This window comes from Glossina fuscipes, unplaced genomic scaffold (genome assembly GCF_014805625.2).
Source record: "Glossina fuscipes isolate IAEA_lab_2018 unplaced genomic scaffold, Yale_Gfus_2 27, whole genome shotgun sequence".
In the NCBI taxonomy this organism is placed as follows: Eukaryota; Metazoa; Arthropoda; class Insecta; order Diptera; family Glossinidae; genus Glossina; species Glossina fuscipes.
Genome location: NW_023998422.1, coordinates 7,002,646 through 7,022,885, shown reverse-complemented (window position 1 = coordinate 7,022,885; position 20,240 = coordinate 7,002,646). Strand labels below are relative to the sequence as shown.

Below are 20,240 nucleotides of genomic sequence, written 5' to 3'. Positions count from 1 at the left end.
GTAAAGGCATAACCTCAAAAAACGCAGAGCTTCCTGTATTGTTATGAAAAAATTAGTCCTAGAAATAAACAAGTGAAAAGAACATAATGGATCACGGCCTACCATTAAATATCCTTCACCTCTCTACATTTATTCATTTTCACTTTTGGATAACATTCGTCCTTGGGTGAAAATACATCGGTGCATCAGATTTTATCAATATACATCTTAAAAATAATGTCTGGTAGATTGAACATAAGAAAAGCTGTCGGACAGACGGACACACAAGCTCAAATGTATATAATAAAAGATGGATCTACCTCAACCCATCTCCTTTCGGGGTACTACGTACATCTGCGTAAACTTAATATACCCTTTTGCCATACATGCCCTTATGTCGTACACCAAGTACAATTATATATAATATATATGATGCTAAGGCTATAAATAAAATAATGGTCAGAGCAAGCATGTACGAATATTAAACTCTCTCAACTCTTTAAGAAAATTACTCGTTTTCTTAACTAACATCTAATCTTCGCGTTACCAGCACATGCCATACTACACATGTAGGGCACAACATTACAATTGAAAAGAGCTTTGAGAAAATGTGCCCAGAATGAATTAAGCAAGACGTGCTTGGAATGTTACCCTTGATTTACAAATTAAAACATCATCTTAAGCATTACATTGACCGCCCATTGTTTAATATGCATAGATGAATCTACGCACAAATACATGCATGCCTGCAGACTTGTAAAAAAAAGAAGAAACTTGTACTGTATTCTAGCACAGTATGAGTAAATTTAAAGGCAGACGATAACTGCTGATTAAGTTAAGGGAAATGATCACAATTTAAGGATAGAATCTAACTTCTCTAAAGAAACAGAAAGACTTGTGAAAAAATATTGAATGAATGTTAAATACATTTTTATATACTGTAACTGTAATGGAAAGCTTAATATTTCTTAGACTAGCTAGATGTAAAAATTTATCAGTAGGAAGACAAACATCCATACATACTTGATTTTTTTTTTTTTTTATGGGTTTTTTCTATCTCTTCTTATACTACATAGGCAGTAAAGTGTTTACAAACAACAACGAAAAAAAAAAAATTTTTTTTAACTAAATGCTTAAATTTTTGTCTTTCTTTCTCATTGCAGATGTTTCGGTCTATCATAACTAGCATTGGTTACATCTCGCTTGCTTATCTCAATCAAATGCAGATATCAATGATGACCAAATCGTGTAATCGATAAATAAAAGCAAAAAAAGAAAAGGGGAAAAAAACCGGCAACGACCATATGTTACCTTATCGGTACTTCATGTGTATTTAAGGAAAGAACACAAAAAAAAAAAAGGAAAAATAAGAAAACACGTGAATATAACTGAATATCATCAGATAGATTGTTGTTAAGCTTTGCTCATTTTTTTGCTCATGCTGTTCTAGAGCAACGGGCTAAGCAAGAACTTGTCTTTCTTTTTTAAATCCATTATCGGTTTATTTATATATATATATATATAGATATATATTTCTTTTTTTTTTTTTTTATCAATTTCTTTTAATGTCACTCTCTTTCACTTTCGCCGCTGAAAAGTGTTGATATTTACGCTAGTTGAGTGCCGTTAATCCGTCACAAGGGCTGACAAAAAGTTGACGTTCATAAACGAGAAGAAGAAAGTGCTTATCAAAAAAGAAAAAAACAAAAAAAAGAAACCAAAAACATAAACTTTGCGTCACTTATGCTTAAACGAGTCACTAATTTTAAATAATAAAAAAAAGTGCAAAAAAAAAGAAAGTAAAGAAAGCTTGTTCCGAATCTTAATTGGTTTTATCTCGTTATGTGGCGGTTCAAAAACAGTCCGCATTTTCCAAACAATCCTTGTGAATGATAAATAATGCTTAATGTCTACTGCATAACTGCTGTTGGTGCTACTACTACTGCTGCTGCTGGTGCTGCTGGTGTTGCTGGTGCTGGTGCCGCTGCTACTGCTGCTTTGTATTAAAACGACAATTAAAACGATTGTCATGCGAAAAACATGATTTTATCCTTATTTCGTTTTTTTGTTTGTTCTGTTCGCGTTTAATGCACCAACAAGTGCAATTTAAATGAAAAACAGTTTGATGGTGTCCTGCCAAGTGTTTGACTTGAAGTAGATCTGGGCAAAAGTGTTTTTCTTTCGTTACCAACACCACCACCACCACTACTACTACTACTACTACTACTATTACTACTACAACAATCACTAGCACTACCGCGGTCACTACTGCTGCTACTACTACTACTACTACAACTACCACTGCTACTACCACCGCTAGTAGTGCTACTACGAACAGCAACCATTATTATTATTATTATTATTATTATTATCATCATTTTTATGCATATTTCACTGTGCATACAAAAAAATTATTCGAGTGGATTCGGGTTCGTGGTCTCCGCGCAAGACAATAATCAATGGTTGACTGCAGCTAAACATTACGTTATTATTAATGAATCATTATGTTAAAAATCAAACCTGCCAAAAGGTGTAAATATGATGTCCGGGATGCGGCGTTACGATCCCTTTCGCGTGATCTATATCTATGGATCGTTTTTAGCTTTATATTCATAGCAGATATTTATTGTTACGTATCAGCCGAACCGTATGGCGGCGGTTCTGTCGGTATACATATACCGGGCGGTAGTATTGGTGCAATTAGCGAATCTCGCTGTCCTAGAGTCTGTTCATGCAATGGACTTACGGTCGACTGTTCTCATCGCGGCCTCACCCAAGTTCCGCGCAAGATATCAGCTGACGTAGAAAGATTGTAAGTATACCACGATATGTATATATGTATGTATAAATTTATATATTAAATATTTAAGTGTACATAGATTTCGTGAGTGTAACTGTGAACCTGTGTGTGTGAACCTGTCTATTTACGCTCTTAATAAGTATGCTTTTTGTAGTACTCTCATCAGCACATTACTTGTCGTACAGTTTATTGAAGTTATATGCTTATGTATGTACTTATATAAAAGTACATATGTACATACTTTTATATATACATATAAATGTTGCATATATACACATATGCATATATATATATATATATATATATATATATATGTAAGTATGTATGTATGTATGGATAACATTAGACTGATTGTTAAAACTTTTTAATGATATATTTTCTCTGAAAATAACTTTGAAAATAAGTTTTCATGCATTCGCTTTTCAAAAGTATTGGACTGCTCGGTAAGTGTCTGCCGTGTAGCACAAGAGTATCATAAGTTTGTGCGAATGGATGCAACACCCAGCGGGCTTTAGAATGAACCCATCGTTTTTTATGTCAAACCAGAATCACTTTCTGAATCGATCTAAACTTGTCTGTCCATCTGTCTTGTCTTGTTTTCTTATATTCAAGCTGCAGGTCGCAATTTTTGAGGTATTTTGATGAAACTTAGTACACTTAGTACGTATTTTGGCCTAAGAAGGTACACTATTGAAGATGATGCGGATTGAACCAGTTTTTCGATCACTTCCTACATAAAGCCCTTATTTCAATAATGTAGCGTGGTGTAGGGTATTTTATGATGTGCTCTGATCCACTAGTGTTTTCACTTGCTTTAAGCATTCCTGTTTTTCTAAACCAAAACGAACAGAGAGCGAAAATGAGTATATGGCGGACTTTACATACCCATGAACTCGATAAGCGCAAAGCCGTTTTATTTATTGCGGGTCGATCGGAAACACTATTCGCACTGCATGTTTCGACGGTGTCGCTAAATACTTACTACAACTTTTCTACCATCTTTTAGAACGTATCCCAGTTTCTCTCAACATTTCTCTGGAATCATCATCTGAGAATAAAGCTTCATATAGTGTAAGTAGTAAAGTGTACATAGTTCTCTAGAATGGAGAATAAAACAGTTATCTATTCCTATGAAAGTACTATCCCTAGGCTTTAAGTCATCACACATTGTTATTATCCCTGCAAGCTATATGCAAAATCGCTTTAAATGCTTGAAGCATTTTTTGTGCTACACAACGATGTAACAGTGTAAGTCAAGTTAGCTCAGTTATCGATAATGTTTAAGTTTTGAGTAGGTTTAGTTATACACTGACAAAAAATGAATCTTTGGTGGACTGGATTTTTCCTTCTTACCTTCCACCTACTACCTTCGTTCCTGCTTAATTCGAAAAAATATACTCTTGCAACTTGACATCGATAATGAAGCGTTTTAGGGTAAAAAGCATCACAACGACCTCATCGTAGAATAACTGATGAAATTGGGGCAAAAAACTGCCACAACATTTGAAAGGATGTGATGAAGTGACTTTTCAGCGTGATCGTGCTCGATTCCATTTTGGAAACGTCGTCCAATATGCACTAATAGGCACGGGTGCAGCAATGCCCTCTCGTCCACGCTCTATTCCTTAGACATTATGGCTTATGATGCACACTTGTATCAATCGATGTCTTATTATGTTTCGGACTAGATCTTCAATTCTTATGGCAGGCATTACCCGAAACATCCCCAATTAAATGATTCATTGAATAATTTCAAAATAAGATGCTAAACTAATCACAATTTTGAGTAGCGTTTGTCCTTGGGTTCGTCTAAATAACTCAACAAATGCGAGCTGTAGTTTGAACACATGGAAGGAAGATGGAGAGATGGACGGACAAGCTTAAATCAAATCAGAATGTAATTCTGTATTGAGAGATGTAATAAAATGTGAGTCTATCTCAAGTCCTTCTTGGGGTTGCATAGATTCGCTCAAACTCACTTTGTGCTACAAACGCTGCGATGCACAATAAAGTTTCCAATTTACTGCAAAATCAGCGGAAGCCTAACTGAATGACTTTTCGGAAACAGAATGAATATGAATGTGACTCCGCTCAGAATTTTACTCTAATCAAAATTACGTAGATGTAAGGACTTTATGAGAACTTCAAGAATAAGGGAACTTAATTGGTTCGTGCCTGTCTAATAAAATGACATTTGAGGGACGGAAGTATGGAATAATGTTCTTATCATGGAATGAAGAATAAGGTAACTAAATGTTCATCAGAGTTAACTTTTGGCGACCGCCTGAGAAAATTTTGTATCGAGAGAGAAATTAATATGAACTTTTTTCACCTTAGGTGGTTATGCTTTAAGACTTTAGTCTTAGAACTTGTTTCTCCATTGGGAAACATTTTCGACCTGACACTCTCTGCCTCGATCAAATGATAAAATAACTACCTTTTCTACGACATAGAATAGTTGTCTTAGGTTCATTAGGAAAAGCTCTTCAAGCTCTTCATAAAAATAAAACAACCTCTTATCTCAGCGTATTGCATTTTAGCCATCTTCGATCTTCTCCTTGCCTTGGCAGAGGTAAGGCTGCATTTTTCTGAAAGACTGCGAGTCTCATATTTTTTGACTTAACCGTCAGCCTAATACAACAAAGGAAAATTCGTTTTTACTGAACAATAAATTCGATATTTTCAAGTTTTCTTCTCTTTCTTCTTATTCGTCTTCTTCTTCCTCTTCCTCTTCTGCTTCTTCAGACATATTTGATTGCCTTTCTATGTAAAAGCAATTCTTTAAACTTTTACTTCGTAAGTTATAAAATTAGATTTCTATGAAATTTTAAGGATTAGTGTCATATACTTGTACGTACGTATAATCCATCTACGTACGATTGTGTAAATATGGCTTTGCCTACATATATCTATACATATACACAGTATTAATGTATTTATATAATACATATATAAAACTCTGTCATTTTGAACCATTGTTTCCATCATGACAATGGCAGCCATGGACAAGTTTCTGCACATGTTGACACATACAAACATTCTCTTGTTCTATATATATATATATAAGAATGGAAGTGTATACATATGCTTTATGATATAATACGTGATGAGGATAATTTTCACGGAAATGTATATAACATGTAACTGTAGGCCAAAATCCGATAGACAACCGCTGAAGCACCGTTCAAACTTACCATTAATTGTCATACAAATTGAAATCTTATCCGTAGACATTTGTTTGGAACATTTTAATGAACGTAAGGCTTCGTTACGTCATTTGATGCTTAAAGAGTCACATAAGAGCAGTCATAAATGCTAATTGTCAAAAAGTCCACGTGTGGTCGAGAATGAATTAACGCCAATTTAAATGGGATTTCATTTCCATACCATTTGCTACATACATCATACAACACCGTCATCATTGGGATAAAATTTTACAAAACGTTCGCCTCGTTATTCCCCCTTAAGATACGGATATTTTATGTGAAATTGTTCAGAGTAGAAATTTATTGTTGTTTTTTTTTTTCATTTGTTTTCCTTTTTGTTGTTGTAGCCTTTTAGGATTTGAAGTGAACATTGATTGTTTTTGAGAAAAGTAAAAAACACGTTGAAGCTTTTTCAAAACGCCTGTTCACTCTTCAATATTTTTTTTTTTTTTTTTTTTGTTTTGTTTTTTAGCAATTTATATTACTTGAGTTATTCGAGCGATGACCGATTTTATAAAATTGATTTATTGTTAAGTTTTTAATGCATTAAAAAGGGTTTTTTGCACCCGCATTACAGACGTGTGAAATCATTACGTTTTAGATTCTTTCTTAACGCCTCATAATGACAGCCAGACTATTAGCTTGGAAGCAATGATGGATTGATGCATTTTAGGAGCGTAATTTTAAAGTGAGATAATGATAAAGAAAAAGCCTTCAAGCAACAACTACTTGAGTAAGTCTTGAGCCTTGATTAATCTTCTTCGAATGAGACTCCGGACATGCAGCCATTGCCTGCCCGAAATGGTTCCTCAAATTGAATAACAAAATTTTTACAGAAATATGTCGAACGAAAAGGAAATGCTATTAACATAGAATACTCCCGGGTATCCTACTAGAAGTGGATGCACTGTTATACTATTAGATGAACCCTGTCCCTCCGTGATAATAATAATGCTTGACACTATGTCAAAGTAGCGATGCAACAGAGATATGTAATAATGAATTATTAACTAATTATTAAATAATGGTAATTAGGTATTAATTAATCGCTTTTAATTAACTAACTGATTTTAATTAATTATAATTAATTAATAATTAATTATTAACAATTAATTAGCAATTAATCATTAATTAATTTTACTTGAATTCGAAACGATTGGAACTCGTAAACAAGTAATCGATATGATGCAAGCCTGCCTTACGGACTTGAGATGATTTCTAATAATAACAGGGATTTTTTTTTTTTTTTTTTTTGCTAGAAACGCCATCTGCACGTCAATGCCGCAAACTGTTGTTGATCATAAAATTCCGCAAATGTCGTGAAAAATTTGATTAATCAATGTTGAGGTTATGTTTCTCATATTTGTCGCCATCAATCAGAGTCGACTGAGATTTTAATTGGTTTCGTATCAACTGCCATTGATCGATTCTCGCAATAAAAATTTATAAGCAACTTTCGCTTATAGGATTCTCTGCATGCATGGAATGCCGTTTTTTTATACGATTGTTAAGCAATCTATCATTTTCGCTTTAAAATTGCTTAGAATGCGGGACAAATACGTTCTTAAGATATTCTTAGAAATTTTTCTTCGTTTTTGTCAAAGGTTCGCTAATTATCTTCGAATCCAAGGTGGAAAATTCCTATCCTTGTAAAGAGTTATTGTTGCAAAAGATTTCTTATAATTACCGGGAATGGATCGACAGAAGCGTTTTTCATTCAAAGGCATCCAATGTATGCCTGAAGCTCTGCGACTTTTTAACTTTTCTGGAAACAATGTTTAAGAAGTTTTGAACTCCACAAGCGATTTCGATTTAAGAGTTCTAATGGAAAGACGACTCGCTTTAGATTTATTCAATAATGAATTGAGACTTCGATACTGGAGCCTGCAGATTATCTCTAGCAAAAGTTGAAATAGATTGATTGAGTGCCATTTTTTTTAGCTTTAATTCTCGTCGAAAATTGTGATTTGTTGCCCATATTCTGGGCATGATCTCAATGTCATCACAAGTCGCAAGTCATCCTATTTTTTTTTTTTTTTTTGCTTTTAGTTCTTTATGCTTTGCCTGAGTTAACAACTCTTTCTGTTAAAAGGAGCGATATTTGAGGGTTCAATGTGATCTTTGAAATATCAAAATTGATACGACGATAAGATGAATGACTAACTAGAACGCCACAATATATGTGTCTTAAATAAAAACAAAGAAAAAAAGTTTAGTTTTTCGCAAGTTTTGCGAATGCTCTACGTATTTAGTTCATGTGGACTGTTTTAAATCCACAGGAGACGCTTGAAATAAATTCAAGAATTTTTTTTTCGTCAATTAAAAATTTAGAACGAGAATGAGTATGAAAGCTTTCGGCGGCCCACTTTGAATATTCGTTTGCATTTCACTTTTGCTTTTTTTCATTCAAGATTTTCATGAATTTTAAAAGCCCTCTCTGTGCTATGTTTTTTCTTTGCATTTTTAGTACATAAACAACAACATAAAGTAACAGAAAAGCAAACCAACCGTTAAGAACAAATCTAAACACACTTTCATTTATGATATACATACATTCATACACGTGCATGCATGCACGCACGCACGCACGCACGCACTTAAATTGAACTAAAGTAAAAGTAAGGTTTTATAAAATAAACAAAAAAAAAGAAAAAATAATAATAATAAAATAAACTAAACTCAGCGAAGACCTTCGTTCAAATTCTAGAAAAGTGAAACATTGTCTTTTTAAAATTTTCGTGGTTATAATAAAGATAAAAACTGAAAAAAGTTACCACGAGTCTTACAAGAGACGGGAGAATTAAGAGAAAACAAGAACACAAGAAAACAAAATTATATTCGGTAATGACCGCATCTTTTACACCCATCATCGTTGCCCCAAAAAAAAACACAAAGAAAGCAAAAGAACAACATTTTCATGATTTATAACATGGAGTGGGCGCGGCTGATTTTTACTCTTTTCAAAATAAAAGTTTTTATTGCGTAGGCGACGTGTCTTTTGAAAAGTACGGATCGCTTCATTTTCACTAACGGGAGAATACTTGCCAAAAATACTCTACAGTTGGATATGCGGACAGATGGACAAACGGATATATTTAGGTAGATTCCTAATTTGAAATTGACCAAGAATTTATACACTTTACAGGATCTTTGGATCTTGTTTCTCTCCTTTTCGTTTTTTTTGGGTAGGCGTGGTCAATTTTTCCCATTTTTGTACAAATACTACAGCATCGCCTATAGTATATGTGCTCAAATTTTTGTACATTTATCTGTTGCAGTCTATGAGTAATGAGCAAAGCACCAATTTTTTATTGCTTTGGAAAAACAGAGGTGTTCTCAGTTTACGTAATACTGTAGGCGCGTGCTTCGACCGATTTGCCCCACTTTCAATACCAACCTGCTTACAAGAACATCCAAAGTTTCTGCTAAATTTTAAGTCGATAGCTTGATTTTTACGGCCTAGAGATTGTTTACAGCAGACAGACACACAGACAGACAAACGGACAGAATTTGATGCTGATCAAGAAAATATATACTTTGTGGGTTCTCTACTGCTTCCTTCTGGTCGTTGCAAACGTTTCAACAAACAAAATATACTTCTTATCCTTCGGTGATGGACATAAGGAAAACGTTTCATTCCCTAACTGTTGCAAGCAACAGAAAAACTCCCTCAAGATATTTAGGGAAAAGAAGGTAAGGGGAGAGAGAAAGAGAGAGACAGAGAAGTGCTTGCTTTGACATTTACCATAAAGTTTGCAACTTTTGGAAATATTTTGTGAACGTGTTCTTGAATTGAAACAACTACCATACGGACATTAATGTGAGACTAAATATTGACGAACATTTTAATGAACTTGCACTAGTTAAACTTAACCAACTTAGATAGAATTGTTTGTTGTTCTCAACTCTCAACTTCATCAACCCATCAATGAAGGGAAAAAAGAATAAAGAATTTTTAGCTTGCAGCAGATACGAGTGCGTCTTAGTAACTTAACGCAAGAGTCCAAATTTGATTTAATCATATTCGTCCGGATAGGAGCATGAAATTTACATTCCTAGTTGATGATGGACGTCATCCCGCGCTCGTACTACAACTTTTGGCTTATAACAAATGTAATAATTTATGGCAAGTATTGGGTTCAGCTTAAGGTTATAGATTTTAAATTTGCTACTGTCAATGCATGTGTATGGATCCGCCTGCTTTCTAGATCCTCCACCACAAAGATATATTAGGCTTGTGCGAGAGTCTGCCACACCTAGATAGACTTGGGATAGAGCCTTTTTGGTATATCGAGTGATTCAGAAAGCAAAACTTAGAATCACATCCTGCACCGATCCAAGCTTGCTTGTCTGTCTGTCCGGGCGTCCCTTTTGTTTTCTTGCGTTCGACCTGTAATCCGCAATTTTAAAGAAATTTTTATGAAATTTGGAACACCGAAGTGCTTTGGCTCAAGGACGAATGCTTGTGAACACGGTTCGGATCCGATCGCTTTTTCGACCACTTCGTATGTGAAGCCTTATTTTGAAAAGTCATTATAAGAATAGTAATAGTACCCTACACCTTTAAGTCACAAAAGGACCCAGTCGAGAGGACTCAATGAATAATTAGTGACATCTTGGCTTCAATTCTTTACACCCAGCCCGCCGCAAACAAGTATGCAAAACCTCTTGGCTTTCAGTATTGCTGTCACAAATGTTACCGCCTCAGCCATAATTTTTATCTATGCTATTGCATTCCTGCACATCTATTGGGCACACACTTTCAACTTCAATAGTAGAAAATGTTTATACTCTATTATTGAGGAATATCCTAAGATAATATCTCACATTTTGTCAATTGCAAAACTTGAACGTGAGTAAACATTAGAAAGAAAGAAAGAAAGAAAAAGGAAAAAGGCAATATTGACCTAACATGTATTGTTTCATGACTACTGGATTTTGACAAATCGCAACAAGAAAAAATCTAAAGAAAGGGACAACTCGCAAAACCGTAAGCTATTTGCATTGCCATTCCAGGTTTTGTTTTCCCTCCTCCAGCAGTTTTCCTTTGCTAAATATTTTGTTTTGGTATTTATGTGTAATTCGCGGTACAGTACATGTCCAAGTGTAAGATATCTGTGCTACCAAAATTTCTCGCATTGAAATGATCTTTCACTCCAAAGCTAATTTAGTCCCCTTAGAAGCCCAGAGGTTTGATTGCAAGCGAACACTGCTGCAATTACTTGCATTCCTTAATATGCGTGTTTTCCACATGTCGCACTTAAGTAAACTTTTTTTGTTCTTTAATTGCCATAGGCCAGACTCGTGAATAAACTTGCTATGCGTACTGCTATCGCTTTATTCTGCTTGTTTCAGCCGGTTTAGCAGCGCACTAGTAATGCAAATTCACATTGGCACCGAATTGTGCTTTTATACGAGATGTTCATGTTACGCACTGTTTTCTTTCTCTCTATGTATGAACTTTATTCTTATTTTGCTTTCTCCTTCCCGACACCAAAGAATCAGAGCACATTGCCTTTGTCAAAAAGCTTACAATACTTAGTAAGTAAGCTTCAGGGCCTTCTTAAAGTATGTTGTATTCTTCATCGGCATCAAATTCCTAGCATGTCCATCTGTCCGTCTGAGTGTGCCTGCTCTCCAGCTCATAAAAATGAAGCTGTCAACTTAAAATTTGGCAGCAACATTGAAAGTTCTTGCGCGCAGCTTGACAATGAAAATGGGGGCAAATTGACAAAAAACAAGCCTACAGCACAGCATAAAGTGAGAATACCTCCGTCCTCAAAAGGCAAAAAATTGAATTCCTTTCGCTAAAGCAACTAATGAAACTACGAAAGTTTGTACGCATAGTCCAAGAGACAAACCGGCCACACCCAAGCAATATTATAAAACTTCAAAAATTGCTGATATTACTACGGATGTTACATAAAAGAATATAAATAAATCGCTGTATATATTGTTAATAATCAAGAAGTATTTTACTGCATATTGTTGTATATCTAACTAAACAAATCGTCCGACTAATCAAAAATGTATAGAAAAAAGTAGAGCATTCAGTTAGAGAGAGAGGGAAAACACTGTATCCCATAAGTTAAGTTAAATAAATCAAAATGTAAAAGAAGAACAAACTCATAGAATAATGATTGACAGAGTGTTTGAAATGAAACGGTGGCGAGTTTAAAACTCGCACCCTTTAAAATTGATAAGAGTTCCTTTGTTGAAACGAATTGCATTCAATGTTACATTGTTGAACTAGTTTACAACTTGTAAGTGGTGATCTTCTTGGCATTAAAATAAAATGCATGAAAATATTTTATTATATTTACTCACATCTTTAATTTGCTTCAATTAGTTATGTAATCTTTTTCTTCTTTCAATTTTTCATTTCAGAGACTTACAAGGCAATAATATAACTGTGATTTTTGAATCCGATTTTCAAAGGCTAACAAAATTAAGGATACTGTAAGTAATCATCACCAAGTTTCATTTATCGAAAGAACACAAGTATATATATTATATACCCTTAAGTCCAAATTTCTTTTATAAAACCCTATAAATAGGGCATTAGCGACTCTTAGACATTTTAAAGAATGGCTAAGCTATAGCTAAGTAACAGCAATGGGACAAAGGATGATTAAAACTCATGAGAATTGTTTGTATGAACATTCACTTTTTGAATGCTTCATATTTCTTAAATTATTTATCTCATCTGCAAGTTCTCTATTCATTTAACCACATCTACCGATATTTATCCCATTTGCCGTTTGTTCTTCGAATGTTGATGAGACTTATAATGAAAGGCATTATAGCGAACCACAGCCTCACCATTAAATATCGTACACTCTGGAGTCTTGGAGTTACAGTTACAGCTATTCATATAACGGCTTTTTAAAATAAGAGGAGTAATCGACCCGAATCACTTTCAATAGCATTCATCCTTGAGGCAAAACATCTTGATTTGCCAAATATTAGTTGAACGCAATAATACAAGACGGACGGACAAGCTTAGAAAACATATTCCGAGGTGAGTCTATTTCAAAGGCTTCTGGTTGCTTCACACATCCGCACAAATTTGCTAAACCCTTGAATTACAAGTGGTATACTGTGCATAAGCATAAAACTACGCGCTAGCATTCTTGGTCGATAATTACCGGTCATTAGGCTTTAGTTGATTACAATCGCAATTAGTTCAACTCAGTCATAAGTATATTTAAAAATGCTAAAAAAAAAAAAAGGGAAAAAAATTTTTAATAGCTTAGTAAGTCAGAGCATATATCGAGTTAAACTTTATGAAAAGTATCTGTCAGAGTCTAGCAAATGCACAAATAGTTTCAACTTTTCGTTGCTTCTTCCTTCCCTTCCTGCGGCTGAGATTGTTCGTATTAAACTCAAATTCCATTGATAGTTCAATAAATCTTCTCACTCAGCGCCATATTCCTCGATCAATCAATTGAGCATCAGCATCAATCCTTTCCCTCTTAAGTCACAAGCGGATCAATTCCAACTTTTTATCAATTCGATACAAGAGCCTTCTTACAAGCTAATGCGGAAAAACCCAAAGGAGACGAAGACACGCGTTTTAAAAAACTACAGCTATCTGGAATGCTTTCCGCTCGCGGTGTCGCAGCCGCACTTGTCATTCAAGCTATACAGTACTCACTAGTTAACCATTAGGATTTCTATGATTAATAGCAAAAAACAAAGCACAATTTAGTCCATTGAGCAAGCCATTCCATCAGTAAGCACGTTAGGCGGTCAGTCCTCCCGTTCTTTCTTCAATCAACTTCAGCTACGTGCTTCTAAGGAATAATTCAGAAGATACGTTGATTGCTACTATGCCAGTAGTCGATAAAACTCCTCTTCAAGAGCAAAGGACAATTGATATCAATTTTTGAGGTTAAGCTCGATTTAAAGAATTTTCATTCAATACAACAACAAGGCAATGCTTTTATTGCCTTAAAAATTAACCACAACGCCACGAACTTAAAACCGCCTTGAACTTTGCATAGGCTTTAAATTCAAATTCTATCAAATTCCATTTTCTAATCGAAATTTATTCTCTTTGGTAATGTTCTCTCCTTTGGTATTTGGATGTTTGAACTCCGTTCAAATACTTTAAATCATTTGCATGACAAACGAGATTTTCATCAATCAATCATCATTTCTGGGTTTGCTGCTTGTTGCTGCTCTTCATTATTATTAACACATTTGTCGCATGCATGAACCGTAGCTGACGACGGCTGACGAGTAATAAACAAATTATTAGTCGGTTTATGCGATTCTATGATATGTGTTAACCTTTTTGCAGGAAATTTTATTTCATTTAATTTTAACACTCGACCATAAGGTGGAAAAAGTGAAAGCATCATCATCGTTGCATAGGAATGATATAATAATTTAATTATTCTCATCTGTTTGGTAGGGGGAACGCACCAGCAAAACAAGTGGAAACAGCGAATTCGAAGCTAAAATTCATTTGAAAGCACAGATCGTATTATTTGTGCAAAATTTATATTCAGTGCAAATGTGTGTATACAGCAAGTCGAAGTTGTCCTATGAAAAAAAAAAAAAACATGTGAAGCATATATCTTTACCTTTGCTATAAATCTATAGCATTGCAGTAAGTCATCCCATGCAGTTTGAGTTCAATCTATTGCCCCATCTAAAGCCCTACACACGGGGGTTAAACGTACTTTTCGTTGCTTTAAAATTTTTTGAAAAAAATTCTTGAATAAAGTTTTAACTAAAGTTTAGTTTATCGTACATTGATCGGATCACATCGCATCCGTCGACAATACAATCATATGAATAGTGAAAGCATTCGATGAAGCCTGACTTCGTTCTAGTCGAATTTCATAGGTTCCAAGCATTGATCGATTTGAGAAGTGAGTGAGAGAAGGTAGTCGTACGAACTTGAGGGAAGTGAACACAATTTTTCAGTTCATTCGCAAGTATACATGAGTCAATCCCAAAGGGCTCTTCTATGCTCCATTATTGCGCATGAGTTCGTACTTAAAGAACATTCAGGACTAATGTGGTCGCACGAGCACTACACTCAACTCACACTGAACGAGCAAACATCAAAAAATTTTCGTTAAAAAGTACTGAGTTGTATTCAGTTTACGCTCCATTGCTCGCTTCTGCTCTCCTCGATTTTGACCATTTTCAATACCAACTTGTGTGCAGAAACTTCCAATGTTTCTACCAAATTTGAAGTCGATATCTTCATTTTTGGCACCAGGAAACCACACAAACCACACAGTCACTCAGCTGGACGGACATGGTTAAATCAAGTCAGAATTTCACGCTGATTAAGAATATATAGGCTTTATAAGGTTTCTAAAGCTTCCTTTGGGATTTTGCATATAATTTGGACAAAAACAAAATGAGTGTACCCTGATCTCATGGTGGTGGGTAAAAAAACAAGAAGGAATACCCTAAATTATCATTCGTAGCCCACGATGTTCCCCATGGAAGTTTTTAACGCGTGTCTTTTGTAGTTTATGAGTAACGAGTAAAAAAAAAACCCAAGAGGCAGAGATGTTCCTACTTTAGGTCACAATGTGCGCGAGTCGTTTGACTGACTTGAACCGTTTTCACCACCAACTTGAGCGATAGAACTTTCAATGAACGACCGAATGTTTACCACTGATAAATGATAAATGAACAGACAGACAAGCTTAAGTGAATTCCGAATTTCACACTGGTCAAGAATGTACACGTGGTGTATTCAAAGGAGAAGGTAACGTTCCAAATTTCGTGAGCAACGTCGTCGAATTTTTTGTTTTTTATATTGATACACATGTCCTCGAGATATGTTGATTATATCTAAAGGGGATTACTATGAAGGGGACACAAAGCAGACATTGATCAGTAAATATATAGTTTTCGAGAACAATAAAAATCACCTTCATTTTGACCGCAGCTCGCAGTATTTTATAGAGTGTCTGAAGCTTTCTTTTAAATGTTACAAACGTTTTGACATAATGAGTACGCTCGAAGCCTTCGCTGGTGAGTGCAAAAATAAATACACTTTGGAACATCGAGTTTATTAAACAGATTATTCCGTGTTCTTTTTTGACACGTTATAAAAATAAAAACAATCTAAGAGCATTAAAGCGAATAAGAAAATGTTTTGCTTCTATAGGTTCATTTCTTCTTCTTCTTCTTCATTTTCAAGCTATACTCATACATAGCCTTAATTAGGCCCATTTTTAAATTTTTTAAAACCTTATCGCAGTTTTAAATTTCTCAAATGAGAATTTCAAGACAAGACGGACGGACGGAAAGATTTCCATGCTGTACAAAAGCATGGATTTTTTGTTTATACAGTCATTTAATAACTTAATGAACCTCGTATAACTGTTGTGGTGTGCTTTACAAGATCATATCATAAGTAATCGATTTTCCATATAAATGGGGAAATGAATACGTGGCACATGGCTAGGTAACAAATAGCAGAGAGAGAGAGAGAAAGTTTTCATTAAATTAAGATAAACGTTTGCCCATCAAAATGAAATGAATTCATGAATATGACAGAAATGTACTCTTGAGCGAGCATTAACGAAAGCGCATTAAATTGATTTCATTCCCTTTCATTCGTTTCATTCGTTTCATTTCAGACAACTAACTGATAACCAAATTCATACAATCGAAAAAGGCACCTTTCAGGACTTAATCTCATTGGAGCAATTGTAAGTTAATTGAGAATACATTTCGCATGATTTTATTTTAAAAAAGTTAATGTTGTGCATTCACATAAATACATAAATATGTATATACATAAATATATATTTTATATATATACACACATATATATGTATATCGATACATAATATTTACAGTTTTTCTACATAATGCTCGAGTTTTTATGCTCAAATTGCAGTCAATTGCTTACCGTAATTAGATTTATAAAAACACATATATATATATATGTGTGTGTGTATATATATATATTGACATGAATATAAACATAAGCATGTACATGCCTAGATTAATTATTTATTCGATTCTTATTTTTGATTACTTTTTATCTTTCGTTTTTTTCCTTTTTTTGTTTTTTTATTTGTTTGTTTGCTTTGTTTTGTTTGTTTGTTTGTTTGTTTTTTTTTTTTTTTAATATTTTTTCTCTCTGCATATATTCGAACATGTTGCACTATTGCCCTGGAATTGATTACAACATGTGCACGTAACCGATTGCTTGCTATCACGCATTATACATACCTACCTACCTATGGCAGACGATTAAACAACAATCGACTGAAAGCAATTCCAGAAAATTTCGTTGCAAGTTCAGCAAATCTTTTGCGATTGTAAGTAATGAAGCAAAAGTAGCGAAAAACTTCCAAAAGTATATATATATATATATATATATATACATAAAGCATATTACACGCATATACATGCTCACACATAATAAGCTAATTGAAAAGTTCGGGGAACAAAAAGGATAAACAACATGTTTAATTAAAAACATAAATAATTTTCTTCTTCTCTATGGTTTTTCTTTTGAAGGCAAAAAATTTGTTTTTTTATTTCATCCATACATAAAATGATTTTGTAATAGATCCCTAACTGGGCTGGTCTAAGGTTGCTACCAACTTTCCATTTGATCAAAAAATCGTTAGCAGCATAATAATTCCTTGCATTTGTAAGGTTCAGTGAATGAGTGGAATGCTCGAACAATTCCCAATTCACTTCCACCAGCTTTGGACTTTATAATTATGTAAACTTTTGAATTGTTCCTCTTTTCGCTGCAGTGTTATTCACATAGATGATCGCAGAGACTCGCACGGTACTCTGCGATTTCTAAATGAATAATATAGAGAATGGGTTCCATCTTAAAAAATTCATGGCTCAGCAATTTTAGTCGATTTAGATTACTTTCGGTGGTTTGTAAGTGAAAACTCACGCTTGACTTACTTTGCGGTTTATGGCCATAATTCTAAACTGTCATCTTTATAATCGTTTCGAATTGAGCCACTTTAACTGCTTTGAAGCTGAGCAAGCGATGTCAGTTCACTATGTTCTTTTTGATTGCAGCGAGGAATGTCGTCCCTATCTTAAATTATTATAGTTGATTCGAATCGCAGTTCTCGGTTTATTGCTATATAATATTCAAAACAGAGAGCGTAGGGACAGACAGTCGTCCCTAAATCGATTCAAAATGTACAGCTGATTAGGAATATTTATACTTTGTTTAATCAAATTTAGTGCACTCTAACTTTGCAATGGGAGCTGAAAGAAGAACTTCATCCCGCACTTTAACAGTGAATGCACTTCACTCCAACATCACATAGATAGATTTAAAAGTCTCCAAATATTTTTCTAAATCCCACTTTGCATAATGAATCATCTGTTACTGATATGCTGAATTCTTAGAGGAAGAAGAAGACATTTTTCTGAATTCTGTTTAGCACAGAGTTGTACTTTTGCCAAATTTCTAGGAAAAGATGTTTTCTAGCAGATTATATTTGCAAAATTGACAGATGGTCCAGATATTTTTCTTAATTCTATTTAGAACAATGAATCATTGGTTACTGATATGCTGAATTCTTAGAAGAAGAAGAAGATGACATTTTTCTGAATTCTGTTTAGCACAGAGTTGTATTTTTGCCAAATTCCTAGAACAAGGAAAAGATGTTTTCCCGAAGAATAGATTTTCGAAATTTATAGGGGCTCCAGATAATTTTCTAAATTCTTCTTAGCACCGCATAATCATCTGTCACTGATATGCTGATTTCTTGGAACAAGAAGAAGGAGACATATATCTGCTGTTGATTCCCTCAGCACTTAGAAGAGGAGGGAGAAGATGTTTTTTTTTTCTAAAGAATAGATTTTCAAAATTTTACAGTAATCTATAAAAAATAGCTTTTTCCTAAATCTAAAGCTATTGGTATGCGAACTTTTCAATTAGCTTTAGACATACTTGCACACTTTTCATTATATATTTATCTGTATAAGTGTTTCAATGATTTATTTACTGTAATAGTGTAATTGCAATATTGCAATCTTAAGCTTGGAAAGATTTTCAGTGAAATTGGCTGAATTAGATGGACTCGGTGCAAATTATACCCGTTATAACTCGTTCGATAAATCTTTCACTTAAATGCTATAGACAAGTTTCTCAGCTAGCTGGTCTTGGTTGATAAACAAAGAGATAGTTAATCAAAACTAAATTGCTTACTATGCTTAAAAGTCTTAAGTTGTTAGTTAGTATTAGTATGCATGTGCCTTTGACTTTAACATTATTTTTCTCACTCACTTACTCGCTTATTATTTAAAGTTATCTTAATGATAATTCATTGTCGATATGTATCTATCTTCTATTCACTTCTGCAGAGATTTATCACATAATGCGATTGCAACGATTGGACGTCGACTTTTTAAAGGTGCTCACTCATTGCGTAGCCTGCAATTGGATTACAATCAAATTACATGTATGGACGAGCATGCCTTTAAAGGTTTAGTTGAATTGGAAGTCTTGTAAGTAGTCCACGGTTACGGTTATTTGCAAAATTGAGATTCACTTATGGATATTCTTGCCATTTTTTTTTTTTTTGTTTGTTTTCTTTTTCCTTATTTTTACATAAAACAAAAAATCCCTTTTTTTTTTTTTTATATAGAAAATTGAATAACAATAACATAACATCACTACCGCATAATGTATTCAGCGGTTTGAGTCGATTGCGGGCCTTACGTTTGTCGGACAATCCATTTTCTTGCGATTGTCATTTGTCGTGGCTGTCGCGCTTCCTACGCAACGCGCCTCGTTTGGCTCCGTATACACGTTGTCAATCGCCATCGCAATTGAAAGGTCAAAACGTGGCAAACCTTCACGATCAAGAGTTCAAATGTTCAGGTATGTTGGCAAATTCTTCTACACTGACAGCCATTCAACTAACTGGTTAGCTGCATTCACGTCACGATATCAATGAAACTCTCAATGCTCGATTATTGCAACGAAAATCATCTTTAGTTAGCTTCAAGTTTTTCAATACAAATTTTATATAAAAAAAAAAAAAAATACGAAAATTATAAAAACTTGTCGGATGAACAAGATTTTTGATCATCTAGTTAATTTTTTTTTTTTTTATAATTTTATTTTCCAATTTTCGCTTGTTAAAGCTATCGCTTGTATAGAATATGATCAAATAGTATCAGGACATTTTATACCCATCACCCAAAGGATGGGGATTTTATTACTCTGCTATAACCTTTGCAACACCGAGAAGATAATCTCAGAGATCCCATTAAGT

At 34.2% G+C, this 20,240-nt stretch overlaps 1 protein-coding gene across 1 annotated transcript in view; it reads left to right on the top strand.

The window, feature by feature from the left end:
• The first annotated feature begins 2,468 nt into the window (after positions 1-2,468).
• LOC119635581 (protein slit) overlaps positions 2,469-20,240 on the top strand; it is a 37,532-nt gene continuing 19,760 nt past the window's right edge. Inside the window, 6 exon segments of the mRNA XM_038030449.1 lie at positions 2,469-2,791; positions 12,373-12,444; positions 16,605-16,676; positions 17,223-17,294; positions 19,324-19,467; positions 19,608-19,843. Of these exon segments, the coding sequence (XP_037886377.1) occupies positions 2,484-2,791; positions 12,373-12,444; positions 16,605-16,676; positions 17,223-17,294; positions 19,324-19,467; positions 19,608-19,843 (904 nt within the window). The 5' untranslated portion in view covers positions 2,469-2,483.